Raw genomic sequence first — 25385 nt, forward strand, 5'->3', positions numbered from 1 at the left:
TTCTGTTGTTTACGTAAGCTTAAAGTCGAGCCTACAGAAGACACCAAGCAAACATCTGTCGATATAATCAGTTTGTTAATTAAGAGAATTTGAAACCATAAGTGGACCCAGACCACTCTGCACATGGCAGATTTATGGCCCAAATGCTGCCAAAGCATCTCTTCCTATTTTCTTGGCAGACATCACTAACTGAGTTCAGAATGCACCCACCCCCAGGTTCCCTTTCAACCTTGCAGGTGGGAAGTCAGTACCAATCAATCAGCGGTGGAATGTGAGATGAAACAGATTTGTCATCACTACTAGAGTGTAATCATTTCCTTTTCAGATGAGGTAAATGAGCCCACATGCTCAAAATGACTTGTTTTTTGCAAAATAGCTTGCTAATGGCAGAGCCAGGACTGAAGCCTAACCCTCCTTTCTCTGTTTGCTACTCTTTCAATTTACCACAATGAACTGAAAAAAACACCCTTTTATTCAGCTACTCATAAAAGACTAAGAAACTGTTGATGATTACCAAGCAAAAGTGAAATGAAATTTATCTCTTCTTTTCCTCAGGTACGTACAGATCATTGCAGTGGCAAAATAATGGTTAATGGGTGAGTCACAGGAAGACAGATTTTTAGCTCAAAATAAATGAAGTTGCAATCGTTAGGGTTGCACCCCAATGGAGCATGAACAACACACTGTGCAAGGGTCCAAGGACAGGCTGGATGAGACATGTAGAGACGGTCTCCATGAAGTAGGAGGGATTACAGTTACTGCCAAGCCTTGGCCTGGGCTTTGCATTCATTATCTCACTTCATCCCCACAACTCTGGGAGGAGGTGCAGTAGTCACCAGCCCATTTCCAGACAAACCCTTAAATAAAAATTTTTTAAAAACATGATATCCAAGTAAAAAATAAACCATTATTAAAAAGCCATAGTCTCTCCATCTAAATAAAAACTTGTTATATTTTGATAGGTTTGCATCTTCTGTTTTAAAGTAGGCTCCGTGCCCAGCACAGAGCCCAGTGCAGGGCTTGAACTCATGACCCTGAGATCAAGCCCTGAGCTGAGAGCAAGAGCTGGTGGCTTACCCGGCTGAGCACCTAGGCGCCCCTTAATCTTGTTAAAAAATTCATGAGTTTGTAGTTCTATAATGTTACAACTGTATACTATATACTAGTTCAATTTGGCTTTTTTCACTTAATCTTATTTTATGCACATTGTTCCATGTCATTCCATACTATTAAAAACATTGTTTAGTAAAGTCAAATAATGTATGACAAACTCTCCTGCAATTCATCAGTTTGAGATCCAAATGCAGAAAATAAAGGTAACAGTATCTTCCATTTCATACTCCATCAAAAAAAAAAAAAAAAGGGGGGGCACTGATTTCGTCGTCCTAGAGAAGGTCACTGTTAAACACATTTTGAGATGTCCTTTATCGAGCCAACTATCAGGGCTGTGCAACGGAATGACATTGCTTCTAGAAGCTGCCCTTCCTTACAAAGAATGAGAAAATTGATAGGACACAGGCAGGAGAACAGGAACCTCAGATTTTCCTCAAAGCACCAAGCTGTACAAACAGGGACCAAGAGCCAGGAAGGCCCAAGTTTAGAGCAGAGTGAAGAGCTCATTTAAAAGATTTGGGAGGGTAATCTGGGTCAGCCAATTCACATTTGGTCAAGACGGCTGGAGGCTGAATGTCATTACCGTCAGATGTTCGGTGCCCTGAATGAAATGAATTGGTCTCATTCCAGGGTCTAGAGAACAGGTGCACACAAGGAAGGGGTGGGGAATCTACTGTTAGAGTTGGTACTAATTAACATCCTTGCTGGCAGGCTCAGCGGAGAGGCCAAGAGTTCACTGGCTGGAGAAGGGGCTGCTTTGTTCTGGAACAGACAGGGACACACCGATGAGTCCTCTGAAACCAAAATCTCAGAGAAATGCCCAGAGTCCAGGAACTCCACATCCTGACATGTTCCCCGGGGTGGACATAGTCTACAGATGGTTATGTTTGAGTCCTCGAACCCTTTGGAAGATCCCGAAAGGCAACAATCATCCCCCCTTCACCAACTACAAAAATGAAATACATTGTTAGCACATTTCCAGTTTAAATCCTGCCTCTTCCATGAAATTCTCCATCTCGGACACTCTCTTGGGTCTCATTGGGACCCATTCTCAATCTCTCTTGGTGTTGCGTACCTGTAAAGCTGCTGGGCACTCTGTCCGGCAGGGTTACTGGAATTATTTTATAGTTGGCCACATCCAGACAAGCCCCTGAGATCTAGCCTGGAAGAAATAGCCTCCTTCTAAGTATGAGACACTGTAAGAGACTCCACAATCATTCTGTTCCCACCTATAGTCCCAGAAATGCTCCAGAGTCCCTCATAAGAGCATAGCTTATCCTACCAAGGTCCTCAGGCTGGCTCACCCCTGCCCCCCAACATTCCTCATCCCTCCCAGAAGCCCCTTCCTCATTCTTGTCCCTTTCTCTCCATTCAACCCATCTGTCTCCCTTTCATTATACTCTTGGCAACTCTACTCGACTCTTCCCCTTGAACAAATGATTGCCTCCGCTAGGAATATTCTCTCCTGTTCTTTCAACCAACCTACTGCCTTGGCCCATCCCCATCTGGGCTCGGAACTCTGTCATTAGAACGAGGCTTCTCAGCCCAGGCAGGCATTGGGCATCTTTAGTGGTGCCCTATATATTTTTCTGTGTTTGTATTATTGCTCTGATAACCAGGTTGAACCTTCAAGGACAAGACGATGATCACTGACATCTACCCCATGTGGTCTAATACGATGCTCTGCATACAACAGATGTTCCATAAGTATTTGTAAATTAAAATAAACATGATTTTCAAAATGTTCAATAAACATGTTGATATAGAAGTGATTTTTCTTAAAACAGAGCTTAGTTTGTGGGTCTACTTCTCTCTCTCCTTTTAAAGATTTTATTTATTTGTTTATTTATTTATTTATGTGAGGCACAGAGAGAAAGGTAGAGACACAGGCAGAGAGAGAAGCAGGTTCCCTGTGGGGAGCCCCATGTGGGACTCTATTCCAGTCCCTGTTTGGCCTTGAGCTGAAGGCAGATTCTCCACCACTGAGCCATCCAGGTGCCCCATGTGGGTCTACTTTTCAAACACAATAGATAGATGATAGAGGTAAGTACCATGTATAGAATGTTTGTGTCCCCCTCCAAATTCATATACTGAAACCCTAACCCCCAGGAGGATGGTATGTAGAGGTGAGACCTTTGGGAGGTGATTGGGTCAAGAGGGCAGGGCCCTCACAATTGGCATTAGTACCCATATAAAAGAAGGCCCAGAGAGACCCCTTGCCCCTTCCATCCTATGAGGACACAGAGAAAAGATGGGCATCTATGAATCAGAAAGTGGATCCTCACTAGACACAGAATCAGCTGGTGCCATGGTCTTGGACGTCCAGCCTTCAGAACCATGAGAAATGAAAGCGTGTTGTTTATAAGCCACCCGTTTTCTAGTATTTTGGTTATAGTGTCCCGAATGGAATCAGACAGTGGGTAGAAGAGGGGTAAGTAAAAAAACAGATTGGCCATCATATCTCTTAGCCTTTACCACTGCTATTCCTACCACGTCTTCACTAATTATAAGAGAAGCTACCATTTGATGAGTGCGTGATGAGTGCATACTCTTTGCCAAGCACCATATGTATTTTATTTCATTTAATCCTAAGAGATAGATGCTATTACTCTTATTAGCATCATGCAGGGGGAAAAACTGAGGCTTCCAGAAATTTGCTGAGAACCACGTTAAGCGGAGAGTCAGCTTCTTAAATCAGATGTCTCGGAGACACCAGGAGATAGTGAGCTAAGAGAAAGGGGTGAGAAGAAGGTGGGGAGGAAAGTAGATGAAAAAGAAAAATGATTTGGTCCCGTTTTGCAGAGCACACGGCAGTCAATCTGTCCCTGGGAGGGCAGTGGCCGCAGGGGTGTGGCTCAGATCCCTCTTTCAGGACCCAGGGACACCACAGGTCCCCAGCCAGGGAGGGGTGGCTGTTGACAGCGCACTAACCCCTACCTGGAACCTGTCCTTGGTAGGAGGGAGCTGCCTCGTTCAAGTCATAGTCACAGCCCCACACGCAGGGCTAGTCAGACGCAGGGGTGCAGAAGCCCAAGCGCCTTGCTGCACTTCAGCAAGTCCTCGAAGGGTCACCCAGCACCAGTGCTCCCCATGGCATTGATTAGGCCTCCACTCCAAGACCCCAGCGCAGCTTCTCCAGTTGTCCCAGTCCACCTTGCTCCATCCCTCCCTTACTTCTGTGGTTCCTGGGAGCACTCTAAAAAACCTCCTGCCGGCCAATCTGTCCTCTGAGCCTACTTCTTGGGAACCTGGCCGAAGACACCTATCCACACTAAGAAGGCGGGTATCAGGGCCAGGGCCTGAGCTCTCACCTGATCCCTGGAGAGAGATGCTGCTGGGCAGGCCCACAGCGGTGACGCTGGCTCAGCCACAGGCTGAAGCCGGGTCTGGACCCCTCCACCCTGACGCTCCCTTTGTGCCAGTGGGTGCCATTCTCTGCCCCCATCAAGTACCAGAATCTTGATCTATCATTTCTCACCCCTCTCCCATCAAGCTCTCCTTTCGGGAAAGGATTTGATGAACTCAGTTACCCAAAAGAAAAATGAATAATATTAATGTATTACCGCCTGCGGCTGAAAATAAGCAAGGCTCATTTTAAGTATAAACCAAAGGAAGGACAGGCATACAGGAAAATGCTGGATATTTATTTACGCAGATACGACATACATGAGCATCCACTATGCTGAGCTGGTGGTGAGGTAGGGGGATTGCCTCTGCCCTTTGGAACTGACCCCCCGACACCGTGGCTGTGCATCTGGGTCCCAGATCCCGAGAGGGAGCACCCACTGTGTGCTGATTCTATGGGGCCACCAGAGCTGATGAACTGTCACACCGCCATGGGAGCAGATGGCCCTGGCTTGTTTCTGCACACCCCCAGGACTCAGGAAAAATCTAGAGTCTTTTTATATAGAGTTCATTTCACCAGAAACACAAAGAAGTAAGCAACCAGTCCCTCTTTTGCTCAACTCAAAAGCACACTAAAAGCTTTTTTTCAAGATCCCAGGGGATGGTTCAGAAGAGACAGAAGCCTTTTAAATTCAGTTATCCCTGCTAGGCAGCAAAGGTGTATTTATCTACTTTTGGACTGATTCGAGATGAAGGGCACACCGGAAAAATTCACCAGGGGGATTTTGCTACAGAGTATCTACTCTCTGTCTGAATGATTCTTTAGGTCTAACTGGAGAAAAAAAAAAAAAGAAAGAAAGAAAGAAAAGAAAGAAAAGAAAAGAAAAGAAAAGAAAAGAAAAGAAAAGAAAAGAAAAGAAAAGAAAAGAAAAGAAAAGAAAAGAAAAGAAAGATGGAAGACGTTGCTTCTAATTTTCTCATGTCTCAAAAATGAACAGCAGAGTCCCGGCTTGGCTTGTCACACATGAATAGGTAAAGCTATGAGGCTGCAGGCTCCGTGGAATCAGCAAGGCCCTGGGGACTCAGTGACAAAGAATTTTAATTACCGTCTACTGTCTACTGTTGTTATCTTGCTGGGAATCTCCATAGAAGTCACTTAGCCTTCCCTTAAAACTCACTTATGAAGAAAAAAGGGAGATTAATACAGGTTCATTTCAAAGTTTAGTGTCAGGTATAATTAATAAAATACACAAAACTGTCTATCCTACGTTGTTCGTTAATAATTCCCAAAGATAATATAAACTCTCCCTTTGGCCATATAAATGTAGCTTTTTACATTGGGTAGATACAATTTTCATTAATAAAAAAAACTGACTCTCTATAATGTACACCTGAAACTAATTAGGAGTCATATGCCATTATACTTCACTAAGAAAAAAGTCAGATTTTAAATACTTAGATGAGAATTTTTTTTTCTTTTTAAATTTTATTTATCTTGAGAAAGAGAGAGCGAGCACATACACAGCAGGCGCGGGGGGTGCACGGGGAGAGGGAGAGAGAGAATCCCAAGCAGACTCCACACTGAGCACTCGGAGCCCCACACAGGCTGATCCGTGACCCTGAGACCATCACCTGGAGACCATGACCCAAGCCAAAACCAAGAGTTGGATGCTTAATTGACTGAGTCATCCAGGCACCCCCTCTTAGATGAGAATTCTTAATCTTTATACACACATACCAGGGAAACTGCAGGTAGAAGAAAATAGTGTGAAGTCTGACTCACCTGTGCTGATGAAAGGGGCTTTTGGGTGCAACCTCAAGCTTTGGGATAATTTACCTTGATACACTGCCACAGATGACTGAGCACGGCTCCGTGTTGTGCAAGTACTGAATGGCTCTGGCTGTTCCCAATAAAACACTGATTCGAATGTGCCAAGAGAGTGGGGCCGTGTGACCCTAAAAAGACAACAGTAGTTGGTTTAGGAGTGGAAGGTGTGTACCCACACCTAGAGGTATGCCAAAAGAGAAGCAGATGGTGAGGTGGGGTGAGGTAGGGGAATGAACATTTTGGTTTGCCATAACCTATTTGTAATTTGAGATAACGTTTTCCTCTACTACCAACAGTTCTAGGCCTTTTCGTAGCCAATGGGGATATCCAATAATTTTAATATTAGTTTAATCAAAATATGGCTCGTAAGGTAACTAGGTTTAAATGTTCACTAAATAAGGGGCCGCTAGGCGGCCCAGTTGGGTAAGCATTTGACTCTTGATGTCAGTTCAGGTCTTGATCTCAGGGTCATAAGTTCAAGCTCAACAATGGGATCCACCCTGGGTATGGAGGCTACTTATAATTTTTTTTTTCATTAAATAAGATTTAAAAATTACTTGTGGCATCATAGTGTGGGTAACTGAGAATACTGTTTTTACACTTACCCAACTAAAATTTGACCTATTGAGAATGAATTTTTAAGCTTCTCTTTCAAAAACACGAGAAATCAAGGCATTATTCAACCTTTCTCTTTAAGGAGGCTCTGTCACTTTTATGTCTACCCTTTGTACTGAACGCTACTTGTGCGAAGCTATGTGAGTAAGAAATAAGGGTAGTTAATGTAAACTCATTTGAGATATGGAATCAATCAATAAGGAGTAAGGACTCAGCAAGTCGTTTGGCCACCGTGCTGCACAGCACACAGTCACTCAGGTATTTAGGCAGGCTTTTTTTTTTTTTTTTAGAGTAAAATATTAAATCATGGAAAGTCCTCTACTTCTTTGGGAAACACATTGTTGGCTATCCCTTCATGTGAATCCATAGTGGCCTGCTGGATCCTTCAGGAGGTTTCAGCAGCTTCTCCAGGGCTTCAGGGGGTCAGAGCATCAAGGGGGGGTCAAGGTGTGACTTACTACACACTGCAATCTGTCAGAAAGGGATCCGTTTCTCATATATGGATATACCAAGCAGAACTTCTCATTCTCTGTAAAATAAGCAGCCAACTCCAGTATGTTTGGATGATGAAACCTTGAGAAAAAAGATGTTTAAATCCATCAGATTATTTATTCAAATAGGAAACGAACCACACTGTCATCTGGGGGCGATAGGGTGGGCTGGGGAATGGGTGTAAAGCAGAATATAGATTTGGCCCAGGGGGAAGTAATCTCATTGGACACATGGCACAGATTTATTCCCCAAATTGGTCTAAAGAGTGTAGCTCCGCTGAGCAGAGAGTCTGATACAGGCCTCGATCTCACGATTCTAAGGTCATAACCTAGGCAGAAACCAAGAGTTGGACGCTTGGCCAACTGACCCACACAGACGCCCCAAAACTATTTCTTGAATGGCTGTATCATCACAGTGGAACGCAGGTAACAACTGTGAAATATAAAACGTGAACTTCACCTGTACCACAAACTCAGTTCAATTTAATTATTTATCGAATGCCTACTATGTTCTAGGCATGCTTGGGGATATTAAAATAAAGCTTTTTTTTAAAAAAGATTCTATTTATAAAACCTTATTATTAGTTTCTTCAATGGCAAAACTTTCCTATAAAACACACATATGCACGTCTTCAGATTTCTTTCCTTCCTCCTTCCTTAAAGAAGTATGTCTTGTACGTGTGTGTATGGACCTGCACAGAGACATATTTTACTTTTAAACAGGTCAAAAATGCCTATGGCATAAGACCTCTTATACCTCGTATAATGCAGACTCTCACTACGAAATGAAAAGCAGTGGACTGAAAAAGAATTGAGCTGGCGTATTTGGCTCCCTAAACAACTGATCTATACCACTGCCTGGTCCGTCTTGCACCTTAAAATAATTCAGAGACAGAAATCTTTTTTGGAAAGCAGATAGCAGACCTCATATAGACACAGCCATGGCCTGGTGCTCTGCTCTCCTGCTCACAGAGCAGAAATGACCATTTGCTTATTTTTATTTTTTATTTTTTATTTATTTATTTATTTTTTCATTTGCTTATTTTTAGATATGACCAATCTAGCAGAAAAACGGACATGGTACAAGTCAAGGAGGTGTGGAACGTGGAGCAGCCATAGAGAAAGACTGCTGACTTTGTATCTATGGACCCTTCTCACCTATCCTTTCACTACAAATTTTGAAGTCAACGGGATTTTAGATTATATAGAGCTGAATGTATGCAGATACAGTAATTTTAAAATCAATTCAACAAGTATTTGTTGAGTGCCAGCTGCAGACAAAACTTGCCAGGAACCATGTTGTAGTACATCAACAGACTTGAACGACAGACAAACCTGGTTTGAATCTCTGGTCTTCTTTTTAGCAGCTGTGTGAACTTGGGCAAGTGATTTAATTAATCTCCGTGAGCCTGTTAATCTTTGCTATGGTCTGAATTGTGTCTCTCCCCGACACACCTTCCCCCTCCCTCCACCCAGTTCCCATTTAAAGCCCAAACTCCAATGTAAACGTGTTTGGAGAGGCCTTTGAGAGCCAGTCAGGGTCAGGATTAGATCCCTCACGATGGTATCAGTGCACTTATAAGAAGAAAAACTGGAGAATCTGCTCCTTCTCTCTCTACCACGTCTGGACAGAATTAGAAGACTGTTGTCTGCAAGCCATAAAGAGCACCCTCACCAAGAACCAAATCTGCCCTGATTGTGGACTTCTCAGCCTCCAGAACCACAAGAAAGTAAATTCTGTTGAAGTCACCCTGTCTCTTTTGTGATGGCAGCCCTAACAGATGAATATTCTTCAACTCTAAACAATAATTAAAACATCACTTCCCAGGACGCCTGGGTAGCTCAGTGGTTGAGTATCTGCCTTTGGCTCAGGTGGTAGTCCCAGGGCCCTGGGATCGAATCCTGCATCAGGCTCCCCGCAGGGAACCTGCTTCTCCGTCTGCCCATGTCTTTGCCTCTTTCTGTGTGTCTCTCATGAATAAATAAGTGAAATTTTTAAAATTTTTTAAAAAATAAAACACCACTTCCCAAGTTTCTTATGAAAATTAAATGAAAAGTTAACTACTTAGCCAAATGTCAGGTCCTTAAAAATTATTAGCTCCCTTCCCACCCCTTGGAAAAGGAGAGGAAAAAAAGGAATCAGATGCCACATACCAACAAGTTTACAATCCTGTCTAAGGGACAAGGGTTAAGAAACTCCCTTAATATTGAACTAAAAAAACCTCATCTTCAGGTCTCAGCTTAGACGTGACTTTCTCTTGAGCTCCCCTCTCTCAGTGCTCTATACTTCATCTCACCACTTCACTTACTGAAATTGCCTGTTTACTTATGTACTTCTCTCCTAACCCCACTCCAGGCAGCATGTTCTGGGAGGAGAGGGCTATATCTGATTTATTCATTAATAAATATCTGAGAAGGAGACTGAAGATGATTTAGGAAAGGAGTTGGAGCTTCTCAAAAAGGTAGGATCTGCTTCTGTTTCTGCATCTTCAAAATGAGGATAAGAGTATTTACTTCACAGGACTGTTGTAAGGATTAAAGAATACATGTAAAGTACTTAGAATAAAGCCTAAAACTAAATAAATATTAGCAATATAAATAATAATAGCACACCAAGAATATTCAAGATCATAGAGTGGTTAATTCTCTCTAAAGTCATATACAAATACCTTCCAGAACAAATCTAACTGGATCAAATATATAAATATAGAAAATGAAACCATAAAAGTACTTGAAAAAAACCATGGTAGAATTATTTTATAACTTTTCACTAGAGAAGGTCTTTGAAACTGTGATATAAAATCCACAATCCATAAAAGAAAATATAGATTAAATTCAACTACATTAAAACCATTTCCACAGAGCAAAAACTAGAATAGGCAAAGACAAATGTCAATCTGGTAAAAAAAAAAATATATATATATATATATACATATATATATGTATATATATATTTGTATCTCATAAGATTAAGACTAATTTTCTCTAATATATAAAATGCTCAGGGATCCCTGGGTGGCTCAGTGGTTTAATGCCTGCCTTCAGCCCAGGGCGTGATCCTGGAGTCCCGGGATCGAGTTCTGCATTAGGTTCCTGCACGAGCCTGCTACTCCCTCTGTCTGTGTCTCTGCCTCTCTCTCTCTGTTTCTCTCATGAATAAATAAATAAAATCTTTAAAAAAATAAAATAAAATGCTCCTACAGATCATTAAGAAAAATACCAATAGACTAATATTTTTTTAAGTGGGTAAAGAATAGCATCAGATATTTCACAGAAAAGGAAATATGTCTCCTAATATGTGAAGATTCACTCATAATAGACGAAGAAATTTAAACCATACTGAGAAACCATTTTCACCTAGCACACTGGCAAAAATTAAAAGTTAAGAATAAAGGTTATATTGGCAAAAATATGGGAGCCAGGCACTCGTATGTATGCCTGCTGTAAGTGTAAATTGGTACTTCTTTTGGAGGAGAATTTGGTGTTATGCAACGCATATAACCATTTGACCCTGTAATTATATTTATGGGACCTTAGATATACTCAAACAGGTACAAAATAACATACATACAAGCTTTCCTTGTTGCAGCATCATGACTTTCTAATATTAAAAGATTAGGAAAAAAACCTAAAACTCCATCAATATGAGAATGGGTAATTAAATTACAGGACAGAATACAATGGAATATCAAAATAAGCAAAGTGAACAATGTTATCTCTGCTAACCCTGGTGTGAAAGTAAGAAAACTAAATACATACATGCTCATGCATAAAGTTATCTCTGGGAAGACATACAGAAAACTGGTAACCGTTGCCCTTGGGGAAATCAACTGGGTGGTTACAGATAATAGTGGGGAAAAACAGTCTGTTTTTGGTTTACCCTTTGGCACTTTTGGAATTTTGAAATATTCCGACTTATTATATATGCATTAGCAAATAAATAAAGCTTAAATACAGAAAGCTTCTACTATTATGATTTGGGTTTTAGTTATTTGTTGACTAAATGATATGCAGTAAGTTTTTTATGATTAGACTTCTAATGTTTTGATTTCTGGTCTGGGGCCTAAAAAAAGGATGTAGTACAATGCCTCCCCCACCACCACCCACTTCACATATTGCTTTAGAAAACATCTGAAAAGAACATTTTCTTTTCATAAAGGGTGATGAGTGAGCTCTATAGGGTTAAGGGCCTTCGATGAGCAAGGCTGCACAGCTGCAGATATGAATATATATGAAAATGAAGTCATTTTAGTTTGTCTCTGAGGACTCCCAGGCTCATGAATGAATTTCCAGAAAATAATATGCACATCAAAAGCACTTGATTTCTTTGTCTAAACTCTCTTCCTGAAGAGGGTTATACTGATGAAACAGTTTCTTGACTAAAATGTCTCTAAGGAAGGGGGAAATGGTAAAATATATACAACTCTAATGTTCTAGGAGTTATTTTACATTCAGCCATGTTAGTCGCACATGATTTAACCCACTTCCTGGTGACGGTTTCTTGTTAAAAATGTGTTCAAGTGAATTATGTGAATGGTCTATTTTAAAATATATTCTCAGGAATATGCGAAAGCAGATGTCAAAAACATACCCAATGTTCAAATATCCAACCCACATTTATTGCATGCCAGCCATGCCAAGCACTGTGCTGTAGAATCAAAGATGCAAAAAGATGAAAACCAGGCACAGAGGGAAAACTTGTAGACGAAATATACTCACAGTAGTAAAACTTCAAGCTCAGATAAAAACTGCTTCCATTGTTTCTTACATTGCATTTTTTTCTCCTAAATATCACACAGAAAAATAAGGAAAGAAAAATTAAGCAAAGGATCTGGAATTCTGGAATTCTTAACCCAGGCTCTACAGTCTTCCTGAAACACAGCTGATGTTTTTGATGTAAATGCATATAAACATTTTTCTGGGGAAAGGATCCTTAGCTGTCATCAGATTTGCAAAAATCCATCAACTCCCCAGCCGATTGAGAACCACTGCTCTTGAGTTCGAAGTCTTTCATGCAACGTGTCACGTTGCTATAGTTTACATTCAAACCCTTTTACCATATTCTGTACGCATTTTCATAAATTCAAAAGTTTTATATATGTATTTAAATAAAATCCCATGCTAGAACCTGCCCACTTGATCTCACAGAGAATCCAGTTTGTCTTGGCTGCATTCTGGTTAGAAGTGATTTTACTAATTTGGCATTTACCATTTGGGTCATTTGGATATGACAATTCCAGTTTACCTTCGTATTAATTTTGAAAAAAAAATGGGCTTACTACAACATTGAAAAATGTAACTCCTTACTTCAAAGGAGTTTCAGAAGCTAGCCCAGTGCCTGACACGTAATTTAATAAATATGAATTATTTATTAGTTTATTGAATAAATTAATGAATTCGATGATATTGTATGAGCACCTACTCTCTACCTGGTATTGTTCTTGATGGCTTGCTAACCCTTATGTCCCGGCAGGTCTCTGCATCTCCAGGTCCTAACTTCTACTAAGAAAGAGTTAAATATTCTTAGGCTTCATCAGCTGTAAGTTTCTATCATTTGTAAATTGAAAGACAGGGCATGGTTTTTAGAGCTCTGTTCTCAGGAAGAAAGGGAGAGAAATCCAACAGGAATTCTGGAAGCTATTTTCCAAGTTAATCCAGGAAGTCAGAAACAATAAACTAGGCTAACAAATCATTTTCAAGGACCGTTTTATGAGAATTTATATTTTAAAAACCCATTGTCCTGGGAGCCAGGTGGATTGGGTCTCAGTCCTATTTCTAACACTCAATATTTGTGACTTTGTGTCACTTTATATCCGTGAGGTCATTGTTTTCTTAATCTGAAAAATGAAGGGGTTAGTTTTTGTGTTCATGCTAACCTAGTACTCTTAATGCTCAAGGTTTGGTCTGTGAATGAGGAATCATTTCACTGGGAGCTGGCGAGGAATGCTGAATCTCAGGTCCCTACTAGGTGTGCTGAATCAGAATCAACACTGTAGGAGCTCCAGGTGATCTGTACGCACCTAACTCACGCATCTTGTACATTCCCCCACTTCAGTCCCTTGAAGAAAGGTTACTGGAGTTAATGACCCAATATTACAAAACCACATTTCTTTAAAAAACAAATGCTCTGTGGCTAAGTCTTCATTAAATTATCCCATCTTTCCTGATGAGTGTGTGTGTGTGCACACATGCGTGCACTCAGGACTTTGTACGGTCTCTAAGTCTTTGGTAACTTTGTCAGCTCTTGTCTTTTTACTCCTAGAGATTAGCAACTAAATTCATCAAAAGGACGTACATGCGTCATTCAGTTCACCTAATGAACACTTATTGAGCAACTTCCATGGGCCAGGCTCTGTAAGAAGGCTCTGGGATACAAAGACAAATAAGACTATTCAAAGAAAACCATCTAGTCCATTGGGAGAGGTGGATGAAGAAATCAGTATTAGGAGATAATGCTATAATGCTGTGGCTGCACATTGGAGGGTCACCAAAACCATACCGGAAGGCAATCAAGCAAACGATCATTGTGGGACAGGAATTCTGGGACAGGAAACAAAGGAGATCTAAAGGCAATGACATTCCATTCTGAAACCAGACCCCTGGAAGGAAAAAAACTGAAAACCAAAAATCTCCCCAAAGGGAGTCTGAGTTGGTGGCAGCCATGGAGAGAAGAGGAAAGTAGAAGGCTGGAGCCTTTGGGGAGGGAGCCCTGGGGTTCAACCCTGAAAGAACATACATATGGGGCTGGGACACATGGCCCTAGGAAAGGCTTCAGTTAGACCACCTCCAGAGTAACCACCTTCTTTTTGTTGAATGGTTTTACCAGTAAAAAGTTTCATTTCTTTTTTCTTCTTAATTTTTTTTAAAGTAGGCTTCATGCCCAACACAGGGGCCTGAACTCATGATCCCAAGATCATGACCTGAGCTGAAATCAAGAGTTGGATGCTCGACCAACTGAACCACCGAGGTGCCCAACGGTCTCATCTCTTGTGTCCTCAGGAATCTTGAAGCACCCATATAGAATCAGTGGGGTAAAATGCAATTTAGGGAACTGGAATAATCAGATTAATAATTAAAGAAAAAGGGCAAAAAAAAGAAAGAAAGAAAGAAAGAAAGAAAGAAACAAAAAGGGCAGCCCCGGTGGCACAGCAGTTTAGTGCCGCCTGCAGCCCAGGGTGTGATCCTGGGGTCCCGGGATCGAGTACCACATCCGGTTCCCTGCATGGAGCCTGATTCTCCCTCTGCCTGTGTCTCTGCCTCTCTCTTTCTGTGTCTCTCATGAATAAATAAATAAAATATTAAAAAAATAAAAGAAAATAAAATAATTAAAGAAAAAAAGAGGGGCCCTGTAATCAAAGCCATAGAGAAGGGATGGCTTAGCTCCATCCTCTTCCCTACCTCCCCAGTCCTATCTAACTAACAGTGAGATTTGGTCCATTTCACCTCATTTCTTAGACACACCTTCTCTTGGCCTCTGTCCTGGCTCACAGCAGTGGGTCTCAACACTGGCTGCACACCTGAACCACTTGGGGAGCTTTTTAGAAATGCAGATGCCTGCCACCACCACCACTACTCTGACCTAACCTGATGCTGATGGGAGCATTTCAGAAAAGGTCCCAAGGTGACTCTAACATTAGGGTTGAGGACATTAGTTTAAGCCCCATCCATGTCTTTATCACACATCTTGAAAAATCCCTCTTTTCATCTCCAGTCTGGCCCTTGCCATCTCTCCTCCAATGCCTCTGCCGGCTTCCAGCCCATCATCTAACCTGTAATCAAAGTTCTTCTTCAAAAACACAAGGCTCTCTTTCACTCTCCCACTTAGAAACCAGCCACAGGCATGACCCGTCATTCCAGTATCATCTGCCACTACCTTCCCACCCGCACCCCCACACTCAGCTCTCCTCCACCGAATGATCTGTTACTCTAAAGACCTATGCTATCACACACATACCTCGAGACTGCTGGGCCGGCTATTACTTCCCCCCAGAAAGCACTTCCTGTCCCTCGCTGCCTGCCAAAATTCTACTCATCTTTCAAAATCCAGCTGACAGGTGACTTCCTTTCACCCACTTTTCCATTCGTGTGTTGCAGAAATGTTTATCGGGTAGTCCTTCTGTGCCAGGCACTCTTCTGGGTGCTGGATGTGCCCCTGCTCTGGCTGTCTTGTTTATGCTCCTGTGGCCTCCTTTTACACAAATCTCTGCTCAAGGACTTCTCAGTCTGCAGGTTAATCTTTTCTTTACTTGATTGTTTGCTCCCTAAGACTGAGCTCTCTGAGGACAGAATTCCGCCCTATACATCCTTGCTCAGCACCCAGCCCAGAGAGAGTTTAATAAATGTTTACTGACTGTTGACTAACAATGCAGAACATGAAGAGCAGCTCTTTTGGGTGTTATGTGTGCAACCCGGTCTCCTCCTGACTCCTGAGTTTGACTCCTCAATACCTTTCTGCTTTATTGGCTGCAGCCACTCAGCTTTCTCAGAAACTCCTACTCTGCTCATTTCCTTGCTCTTCCTACTTGATGCCTCCTCTTTCTAGCCCCCCTGAACTGTGATAAATGACAATTTATAAAGTAGCACTTAATATCAGCCTGTGGCTTAGCCGGTAAAGCTGCATGGGGCTGACCTGGGGCTGACCCTGCCCATCCTAAAAAGAGCAAGAAAACTGGAGCAGACTAGCACAAGCAAAGTGCCAAAGGTCCTACAAGGCTTTTCAGAAAAAGTCCTCCTCCTTCGACACATCTGGGGATGGGAAGAATTTCACTTCCACATTCCTGCAAGACAGGCATTCATTTCACAGTCTTTTCTCCCGTCACCTGAGCTCATATATCTTATTTCCATTATGAAACTTTATTTTCAAATATACCTCCTTTCAATGTTGATGAAAAATGACACATTCTAGTATGAAATATGAGCAAATAAATGGAATTGATATCCTGTGATAGTAATTCTTTCCATACCTGTTTAAATAATTTAATAGCATATGTTCGGTTTTGGATCTCCGCTCTGTATACCTCAAAAATCTCCCCTTCTCCAATTAGGAAGTCTTTGTGGAAATTTTTGGTTCCATCTCTGATGTTTTGAAAGCTGATGGAGGATTTAAACAATATTCCTTAGGAAGGAAAGTGGGGAGAAGATAAGTTACTCTTTCTCTTTTTAAGAATCAATGACACCATTATAAAGAACCAGGGCTTCCATATTAGAAATACATCAGAGCTCAGCAGAAAGCCAGCCGTGCAAGACCCAGGAACCAAAACCAAAAGCCCACCATATGCTCTCTGCACTTTTACTTGGGTCTGGCACCCACCATTCCACAGAGCAAATGGCTTTTTAGATTTCTGAACAATAGCCGTGTGGTTCTATCATCCTTCCAAAAGAACGTAGTTAGGGAAACTTTTCCAAGATTCTATTTCTTCATCATTAGATCAATAGGTTGCTTTTAACTCACCAGGAACCTAAAACCATTAAAAACAAAAAACCTCTAAAACTATAGAAGTGGAAATTTTGTTATGACTAAACAATATTCTCCAAGCATGACTGATAGTAACATTTTTCATGAGCCAAATCCTCTAAATTCTGAACTTACTTCCTCAGAGTAAATTAGGAAGATGCTTCAGCTTTTCAAAAAATCATCTAAAGCAGAGATTGGGAGAAAACATTTAAAAAGGTAATCACATACATATCCAAAGGGAAAAGTGTAGCAAAATCCTTCAGAGCCAAATTTTGGCTGTATTTCCACATTTGGTGTTTAATGTAGATCTTATTGTTAAATCTTAAAGGACCAAAACCTTACCCAACTTTTCTAATTCCCTTTTTGAACCAAAAAACATGCAGATCTAGTGGTAAAGCTGAGGCAAAGCAGCCTTAACTAGCCATTAAAGTTTATCAGAATGATTCCCAGGTAGAACTAAATTATTCTCCCTGCTAATAAAGTAATAAAGCAGATATGGAAAATAATAGGATTTTCATAGTGACCTTCAGCATTGCTCTACAGACATCTCTAAAGATCTCCGCAAGGGCTATGAAAATTTCTAAAACTATATAAAACCCAATGTAATTTTTAAATGTTTTCCTATGACACATAAAAATGCAAATTTCACTAATGGAAAATATGAAACCCCTTGGGGAAAAGACCACTATGTTCCATTGGACAATGGGATTTTTTAATATAACCATAATATATCATCCATCAGAGCTCTGTGTCAGTCAAAACTGCCGGTATTTCAATATCCATGAAAATTTGACCCTAAACCTGCATATTTTTTAAACCTGCATATTAATGAACAGCTAATAGGTTTCTTGGATATTCCTCCCTGTAAGTTAACTTAAAGCAAAGCATGATTTAAAGTAAAAAAAAAAGTTTTTTACCTTTTTCATTATGTTTAGGAGTAAGAACATTATCTGTCGTGACATTGGCTGTTTCCTAAGAGAGGAAATACACACTGAAGTAATTCCATTTCATAAGTCTAGAAAGAACAGAACCTTAACAGAAACCCAAAGCTCCCCCTGGACTATACAGTGCAATAGAGTAGAATTTAATTTAGAAGAAAGCTAGTAGAAAGCAAAGTTACTTTATTTAATTCAATAGTATTCATTGTCATATACAGTTAAGTCTTCCATACCACTGCAAAAACTCAATGTCACGGTTATATTCAATTTTAAATGACTTCTACTGCTATAAAAAAATGATCACTGCCAATTTATTTGCTCCAATAAAATCCAACAGTAACATGCAAAATGCCAACTAGAACAGGAAAATTAAAAGCTGAATTAAGACAAATGCATAGCTCACAGCGCTCTTAATAGTTCTAAGCCTCATCTATGACAGATCACTGCGAGGAGAAAGCTCTTCACTCTTTCAAACACTCACAAATCTCTAATTTCCTGAATCCTCAACTAAACAAAGAGTAATGAGAGAGCTAAGGTTTCTCTGGTTTTAGAAAAAGTGCCTGCAAATTCAGCATTTTTCTGTCTGACAATTTCATTCCCCATGCTCAATTATATATGCAACAGAGTTCAAGGTTCATTATCTATGCACATACACTCTACCTTGGGTAATATGTTTGGGAATCCATCTCTCTGATGACTCTGCTCTGAAGGATTCAAGGCTGCTCCTGCAAGAGAAATAGGGGAGTTAGATACAGAAAAATGTTATGTCTTTATTAAGCACGTTTTTTTCTTCCTTAGACTGTGAAAAAAACTACTTTGCTAGGAATGTTAATTTCTAAATCTCAGTTTCATTCTCTGAATGGTTATAAATTTGCGTATGTGAATAGCTTTCTAAGCATCAGGCATTATGCAAACATGCTTAACACACAAATACCTATCTTAAATTACTGTTAGACATCGTTAAAAATATTAAAGTATAAAGCAGAAAATTGAAAGAAAAAAAAGCTTTTTGCCCATATGTTTTAAAGTTTTACAGTCATGGGATTATATCTCCATAAGTTAGTTTTTATTTTTTGTATTTTATTTTTTATCCAATTCTGTGCCATTAGGTATTAGAGGTGTGTATGTGTGTACGTGCAAGTGTTGTCAACCATAAACACCTACTACCCCTTTCTGAATGTACACTGTAACTTCTGTCCTATTTGAATCGAAGTAGTCTATGTAGGTTCCTACAAAAGATGAAAATCCTGAAATATTTTGCTGTCACATCTGACATTTTCATTCAGACCACAGAAATTTAATTTCATCTTCTAGTTTTTCTTAGATTGTATTCTGTTTTTAAAATTATTTTGTTTAGAAAACTGGCAACAAAACATTATCAATTAATAACAGACCTCCTTGAACAAACTATAAACCAAATAGACCTAGCAGACATTCTACAGAACATTCTACCCCAAAACAGAACAATATACACATATTTCACAAGTGTACATTGAATAAGCTCCAGGATAGACCATATCTTGTGCAATAAAATGAGCCTCAATAAATTAGGAAAGATTGAAATCATATAAAGCATATTCTCTGATCACAATGGAACTAAAATAGAAATCAGTAACAGAAGGAAATTTGGGAAATTCACCAATACATGAAAATTAAACAACAAATCCAAAAATAACCAGTGGGTCCAAGAAGAAATCACAAGGGAAATTAGAAAATACTTTGAGATGAAGGAAAACAAAAACACAACATACCAAAACTACAGGACTCAGGAAGAGCAGCGCTGAAAGGGAAATTTATAACTGTAAATGTCTACCTCAAAGAAGAAGAAAGATCTTAAATCAATAACCTGAATTTTCACTTTAAGGAACTACAAAAGAAAGAGTAAACCAAAGGAAGCAGAAGGAAGGAAAGAATTAAGATTATGGAAATAAATCAACTAGATAATATAAAAACAAAAGAGAAAACCAACGCAACCAAAATGGGTTCTTTGAAATAATCACAAAATTGACACTCCCTTAGTTAGACTAGCCAAGAAAGAAAGGAGACTCAAATCACTAAAACCAAAAACAAAAGAGGAGACATAACTACCAACCTTATAGAAATAAAAAGAACTATAAGAGAATATGATGAACATCTGTATGTAAAAAATTAGATAACTGAAATGACATAGACAGATTCCTAGAAAGACACAAACTGCCAAAACTAACTCAAGAAGAAATAATTTGAATGGATGTATTGCAAAGGAAAGAGATTGAATTAATAATCTATGATTTCCCACAAACAAAAGCCCAGGTGAATCCTACCAAACATTTAAACAAGATTTAACATCAGTTCTTTAGAAATTCTTCCAAAATAGAGAAGAGGAAGTAACAACTCCCAAATTGGTCAATGAGACCAATCATATTATCCTAATACCAGTGCCAGATAAAACAACACACGAAAACTAGAGCCCAATATCTCTTATGAATATAGATGCAAAAATATTCCACAACAATAAGAAAAACAACAAATTCCAACAAAATATTAGCAGACTAATATAAGAAGATTATATGATGTGATCAAGCAGGATTCATTCAGGAATCCAAAACTGGCTTGCTACACGAAAATCAATGTAATATAGCACATTGTTCAAATGAAGAACTAAACCCATGAAACCCAGTAACCTGTCATAGAGATCTAAGGGATAGAAGAGAATTTCCTCAATTTGGTTAATGGTATCTGTGAAAAGCCGATAAATAATATCACATATAATTGTGAAAAACTGAATGTTTTGCCCTTTACATCAGGAACAAGAAAAAAAATGCTCTTGCCACTTCTATTCAACATCATACTAGAGGTTCTAGCCAGAGCAATTAGGCAAGAAGAAGAAAAAACGTCACAGATAAGTATTGTGTAGAACAAAATTTGAAGTACAGGCACTAAAAGTCATTGTCCTTTTGTTGCTCATTAAAAGGGAGATGATACTTCATTGTCATGTAAAATAGATGATTCAAAATGGCTTTCCTAAAAAAAAAAAAAAAAAAAAATGGCTTTCCTAAGAAGCCAGCAGAAAGCTATGGATTTCATGTCAAAACTAGAAAATAATTGCTGATCATTGACATTTAAACGCCCCTACCCCTCCACCTGTTCATGCTCTCTCTCTCTCTCAAATAAATAAATAAAATCTTAAAAAAAAAAAAAAAAACTAGAATGTGTTGCTTACTCAGGCAATAAGGAAAGAAAGTGTCCTCAAAAAAGAAAGTAATGAAAGTCTTCAGATAAAGCCTCAGGTCAGGAATCAATGACACAGCATGGCCAGTCAATGTCTCGAATAAAATACAATATTTACATTTATAAGTTATATTGTGAATAAAATGAACTGAGAGCCACATCGTAAGAATCATAAATGTTTACCATAGTTCACAATTAAATGGATAGCTCGATGATGCCCCATCTCCTGGAGAATCTGTAAAAGGTCACCGATGGTCTTGTTTTTCTGTGCCCAGGACCAAAGTAATTCTCTTGTTCCACTTTTACCTTGGTCTACATACTTTTCAATGTGACGAACATCCAGCCAGCTGCTTGAGAGTCTCTCCGCTGTGGAAATTGCAACAGGAAGAACCAAAAAATAATTTACTTTTATTGGAATACTTGTTCGGGGGTGTATGTTTTATTTCATATTATTTATCATTTTTATTTTGAACTAATTTTAGCAATATACTAAAATGTTACCTAGTGTTAACATCTTATGTTAACCTGCCCCCAGTGTTAACATCTTATGTTACCTAGTACAATGACCAGGACCAGTGATGACTAAATGGCAGACCTTATTCTACTTTCACCAGTTTTTCTACAAATGCCCTTTTTTTGGCCTATGATCCTACCCAGTTTTCCACAGTGTGATTGTTGCCACTTTTTAACCTCCAATCTCATGGTCTTCAGTCTTTCCACATCTTTAAGGACAGTGAAATGCTATTGTGTCCTCCTCACTACATAGTATGAAGAGGTTCAAGTATCACTAATGATACTGATTTTGACTGCTTCGTGATGGTGGCATATGCCACCTTAGTAGGTTCCTCTACTATGAAATTACCTTTCCCTGTAAAATAACTGTGTTGGGGGAGATACTTTGAGACTATGGAAATATCCTGCTTTTCCTTAGATTTTGCCCATAAACATTTGCATCCACCAGTGGATTTTGTCTATCAGAACTATGATCGTGGTCTTTGCTTCGTGGTGATCTTCTATTTCCCCTTTCTCCTTCTACATTCATTAACTGTAATTCTTCTGTAAGAAAGTACTATCCATTCTTCCCCATTTAATTAACTTACTTATATCAGTATGGACTCAGGAGTGTTTATCTTATTCTATAGATTAAAATCCAAAATTATTAATCTCTACTTTGTTGCTACAATTATTCCAGCTCTGTCCATCCAGGTGGGTTTCTGTGCTCTTCTGACAAGCCCTATCAGTTTTGGAACATTTCCTTATTTTCTGACCCTATAAGATGCTATGCTCTGGGCTCATTATGTATTTCCTCCCATCCCAGCCCTGGAATCAATTACTTTTCCCAGGAGTCCTGGTTCATTTTATGAGATAATGTATTTAGAAGAGAAGATGTAGGTGCTACACGCACTCATTACCACAGGGCTCCATTGCTTCCAGGCCTTCCGTGCAGACAGAGCTAGGAAATACATATGCATTAACCCACACACCTATAATTTCTCTGTCTGTATACATATTAAAAACCATGTTTTGGGGGGCATCTGGGTGGCTCAGTGATCGAGCATCTGCCTTCCGCTCAGGGCGTGATCCCGGGGTCCTGGGATCAAGTCCTGCATCAGGCTCCCCACAGGGAGCCTGCTTCTCCCTCTGCCTGTGTCTCTGCCTCTCTCTGTGTGTCTGTCATGAATAATTTAAAAAACAAAACAAAATCAAAACCATGTTTTTATATTGATACCTCTGATTCTAAGTCAACACTACATGGTATATTTTAGCCCTTCCTCATTTGTAAATGTATTCCCAAACAGCAAGAAACTTGGTTCTCATTATCTACACTATCTTTACTGTTTTATTCAATAACTACTTTCGGAACTGCTAACCTATACCCCTAGGAGAAACACTTTAACCAAATACCGCATTTATGTACACTTCTTTTTGCCCTCAGCCCAAGAGTATTTAGGTTAGAGCCTATTTCCCAAAGTTCCTAGGTTAGTTCTTCTTCTCCTCTCCCTTCAGTGTGACTACTCATTTGCAATAGTTAGGTTCAGTTGTTGCAGTTTTAATGGAATGCTGTTTTAAATTTTTGTTCAATACTCTCTTGCTGCTGAACATTTTTGAGCAATTAGAAGCTACTATCTGGATAGGATCGGGGAAATATTCTACTGGGATAGTAGGATTTAATTGCTCAAAAACAGTGTATATGGCTAAGTGAAATGAGTCAATTGGAGGAGGACAAACATTATATGTTCTCATTCATTTGGGGAATATAAATAATAGTGAAAGGGAATATAAGGGAAGGGAGAAGAAATGTGTGGGAAATATCAGAAAGGGAGAAAAAACATAAAGACTCCTAACTCTGGGAAATGAACTGGGGGTGGTGGAAGGGGAGGAGGGCGGGGGGTGGGGGTGAATGGGTGACGGGCACTGGGGGGGGCGCTTGACGGGATGAGCACTGGGTTTTATTCTGTATGTTGGCAAATTGAACACCAATAAAAAATAAATTTATTATTTAAAAAAAACAGTGTATATGGCTTATTTAAGCCTGGTATAAATACCTTAAGAGCTGTACTTACTGAAAGTATATGAGTTTTTATGACACCCCAAGCTAATGGGATTCCTTAGGTTAAAAAAAAAAAAGATACTGTCTTTCTGCACAACTTCCAGTTTTTAAGGTATATTTTAAGGCCAGGGAGAGAGAAAGAGACCAAATGACGATCAAAAAGGTGCCTTTCTTGCTCCTGGGACAACACTCCCAGATTAGCCCAGTCATCTTGAACACTAAAATTAGCAATGTGGTTTGGAGTCAGCGATGATGATCGTGGCATCCCCTCATAACTTTATCCGCTGGAAAATCTAAAAAATTCTGGAAGCCAGATACACATCGATAGATAAAATCCAATTATTATCTGAGTGTGGTCATGGGGACCCTCAACATATCACCATAACTGCTTATGGAAAACAGCCTTCTCTTCCTCTGCCACACGTGCATTTGGAAGCTCCTCTCCAGCAGTAACCAAGGTTACCTCTCTCAAGGACTCAATGATATTCTCCAAAGGTCGATGTCCTTTTAAAAGACAAATAGGGGCTCAGATCAGAGAAGTGCAATAGGTCCTCTGTGGAACTATCTGTGGTCAGTCTACTTCAGACTCCAACGTTTTAAAAAATTTTGAAGGGAGCTACTACGCCAGTGATAGTATTTCAATGAAGACATCAGAGAGGCAAACATCTTCTGATCTAATCTGGCATTCCCTTCTCCCCACGTTTTCAGTCCTTCAAGGGTTTGCTGGGCTATTCAATTTCCTTTAACTTTATGTTTTTGCTGAGAGTATAAGTAAATCCTGATAGTTGATGGAGATCACAATATGAAACCAGAACTCTTTCTGTAAACCAAAAATTGACTTAGTAGCTACCAGTGCCTACCAATATAAAATCTTAAAAAAAAAAAAAAAAAGATGAGGGCATCATGGAAGGCTTCCTAAAGGAGTGGTTTCTGGAGCCTGAGCCAAGTTTAAAACTTTAAGTATTTCTAAAGAGAGGCCAATTCTCAAGGAATTATTGATACTATACTGGGGAGGGAAAAAAAATCACTGAAATTTCAGCTGGAAAACAAGATAAAACAATGAACTCTGGGGACGCCTGGGTGGCTCAGCCGCTGAGTGTCTGCCTTTGGCTCAGGGCAGGATCCTGGGTCCTGGGATGGAGTCCCACATTGGGCTCCCTGCGGGGAGCCTGCTTCTCTCTCTGCCTGTGTCTCTGTGTCTCTCATGAATAAATAAAATCTTAAAAAAAAAAAAAAGAAGAAAAGAATGAACTCTGAGCCCCATAGGCTATATTGTCTTCAAAAGAGAAGTCACCAGTCAAGACAGAGGGCCCTTGTGACTCCCTGGACATACGCATGAATATATGAGTTTAGCGGTAGCTCTCTCATTTGACCTATGGTGCAACTCGAGGCAAGCCACTGAGCAGTTTCAAAATTCTCATTAATAAATGTCCTTTGAGGGACACCTGGGTGGCTCAGCAGTTGGATGCCTTTGGCTCAGGGCAGGATTCTGGGATCCAGGATCCAGGATCCAGGATCAAGTCCCACATCAGGCTCCTTGCAGGGAGCCTGCTTCTCCCTCTGCCCGTGTCTCTGCCTCTCTCTGTGTGTCTCTCATGAACAAATAAATAAAAATCTTAAAAAAGGGGCAGCCCGGGTGGCGCAGCGGTTTAGTGCCGCCTTCAGTCCAGGGCCTGATCCTGGAGTCCCAGGATCGAGTCCCGTGTCAGGCTCCCTGCATGGAGACTGCTTTTCCCTCTGCCTGTGTCTCTGCCTCTCTCTCTGTGTCTCTCATGAATGAATAGAAAAAATCTTTTTAAAAAAAATCTTAAAAAAAAAAAAAGCTTGCATATCAACCAAT

At 39.9% G+C, this 25385-nt stretch overlaps 1 protein-coding gene across 2 annotated transcripts in view; it reads right to left on the reverse strand.

Annotated features, from left to right (window-relative positions):
* The window catches only part of IRAK3 (interleukin 1 receptor associated kinase 3), a 50667-nt gene that overhangs the window by 14996 nt on the left and 10286 nt on the right, over positions 1-25385 (reverse strand). Inside the window, exons 2-8 of one of the 2 annotated variants that reach the window (XM_041756709.1) lie at positions 21301-21360; positions 18445-18509; positions 17764-17818; positions 16356-16507; positions 12112-12176; positions 7360-7474; positions 6296-6414 (exon numbers count right to left, since the gene is read on the reverse strand). In XM_041756709.1, the coding sequence (XP_041612643.1) occupies positions 6296-6414; positions 7360-7474; positions 12112-12176; positions 16356-16507; positions 17764-17818; positions 18445-18509; positions 21301-21360 (631 nt within the window). Of the gene's footprint in view, positions 1-6295; positions 6415-7359; positions 7475-12111; positions 12177-16355; positions 16508-17763; positions 17819-18444; positions 18510-21177; positions 21361-25385 lie in introns of both variants that reach the window. The other variant, XM_041756708.1, reaches the window with a different exon arrangement.

This window comes from Vulpes lagopus, chromosome 5 (assembly GCF_018345385.1).
Source record: "Vulpes lagopus strain Blue_001 chromosome 5, ASM1834538v1, whole genome shotgun sequence".
In the NCBI taxonomy this organism is placed as follows: Eukaryota; Metazoa; Chordata; class Mammalia; order Carnivora; family Canidae; genus Vulpes; species Vulpes lagopus.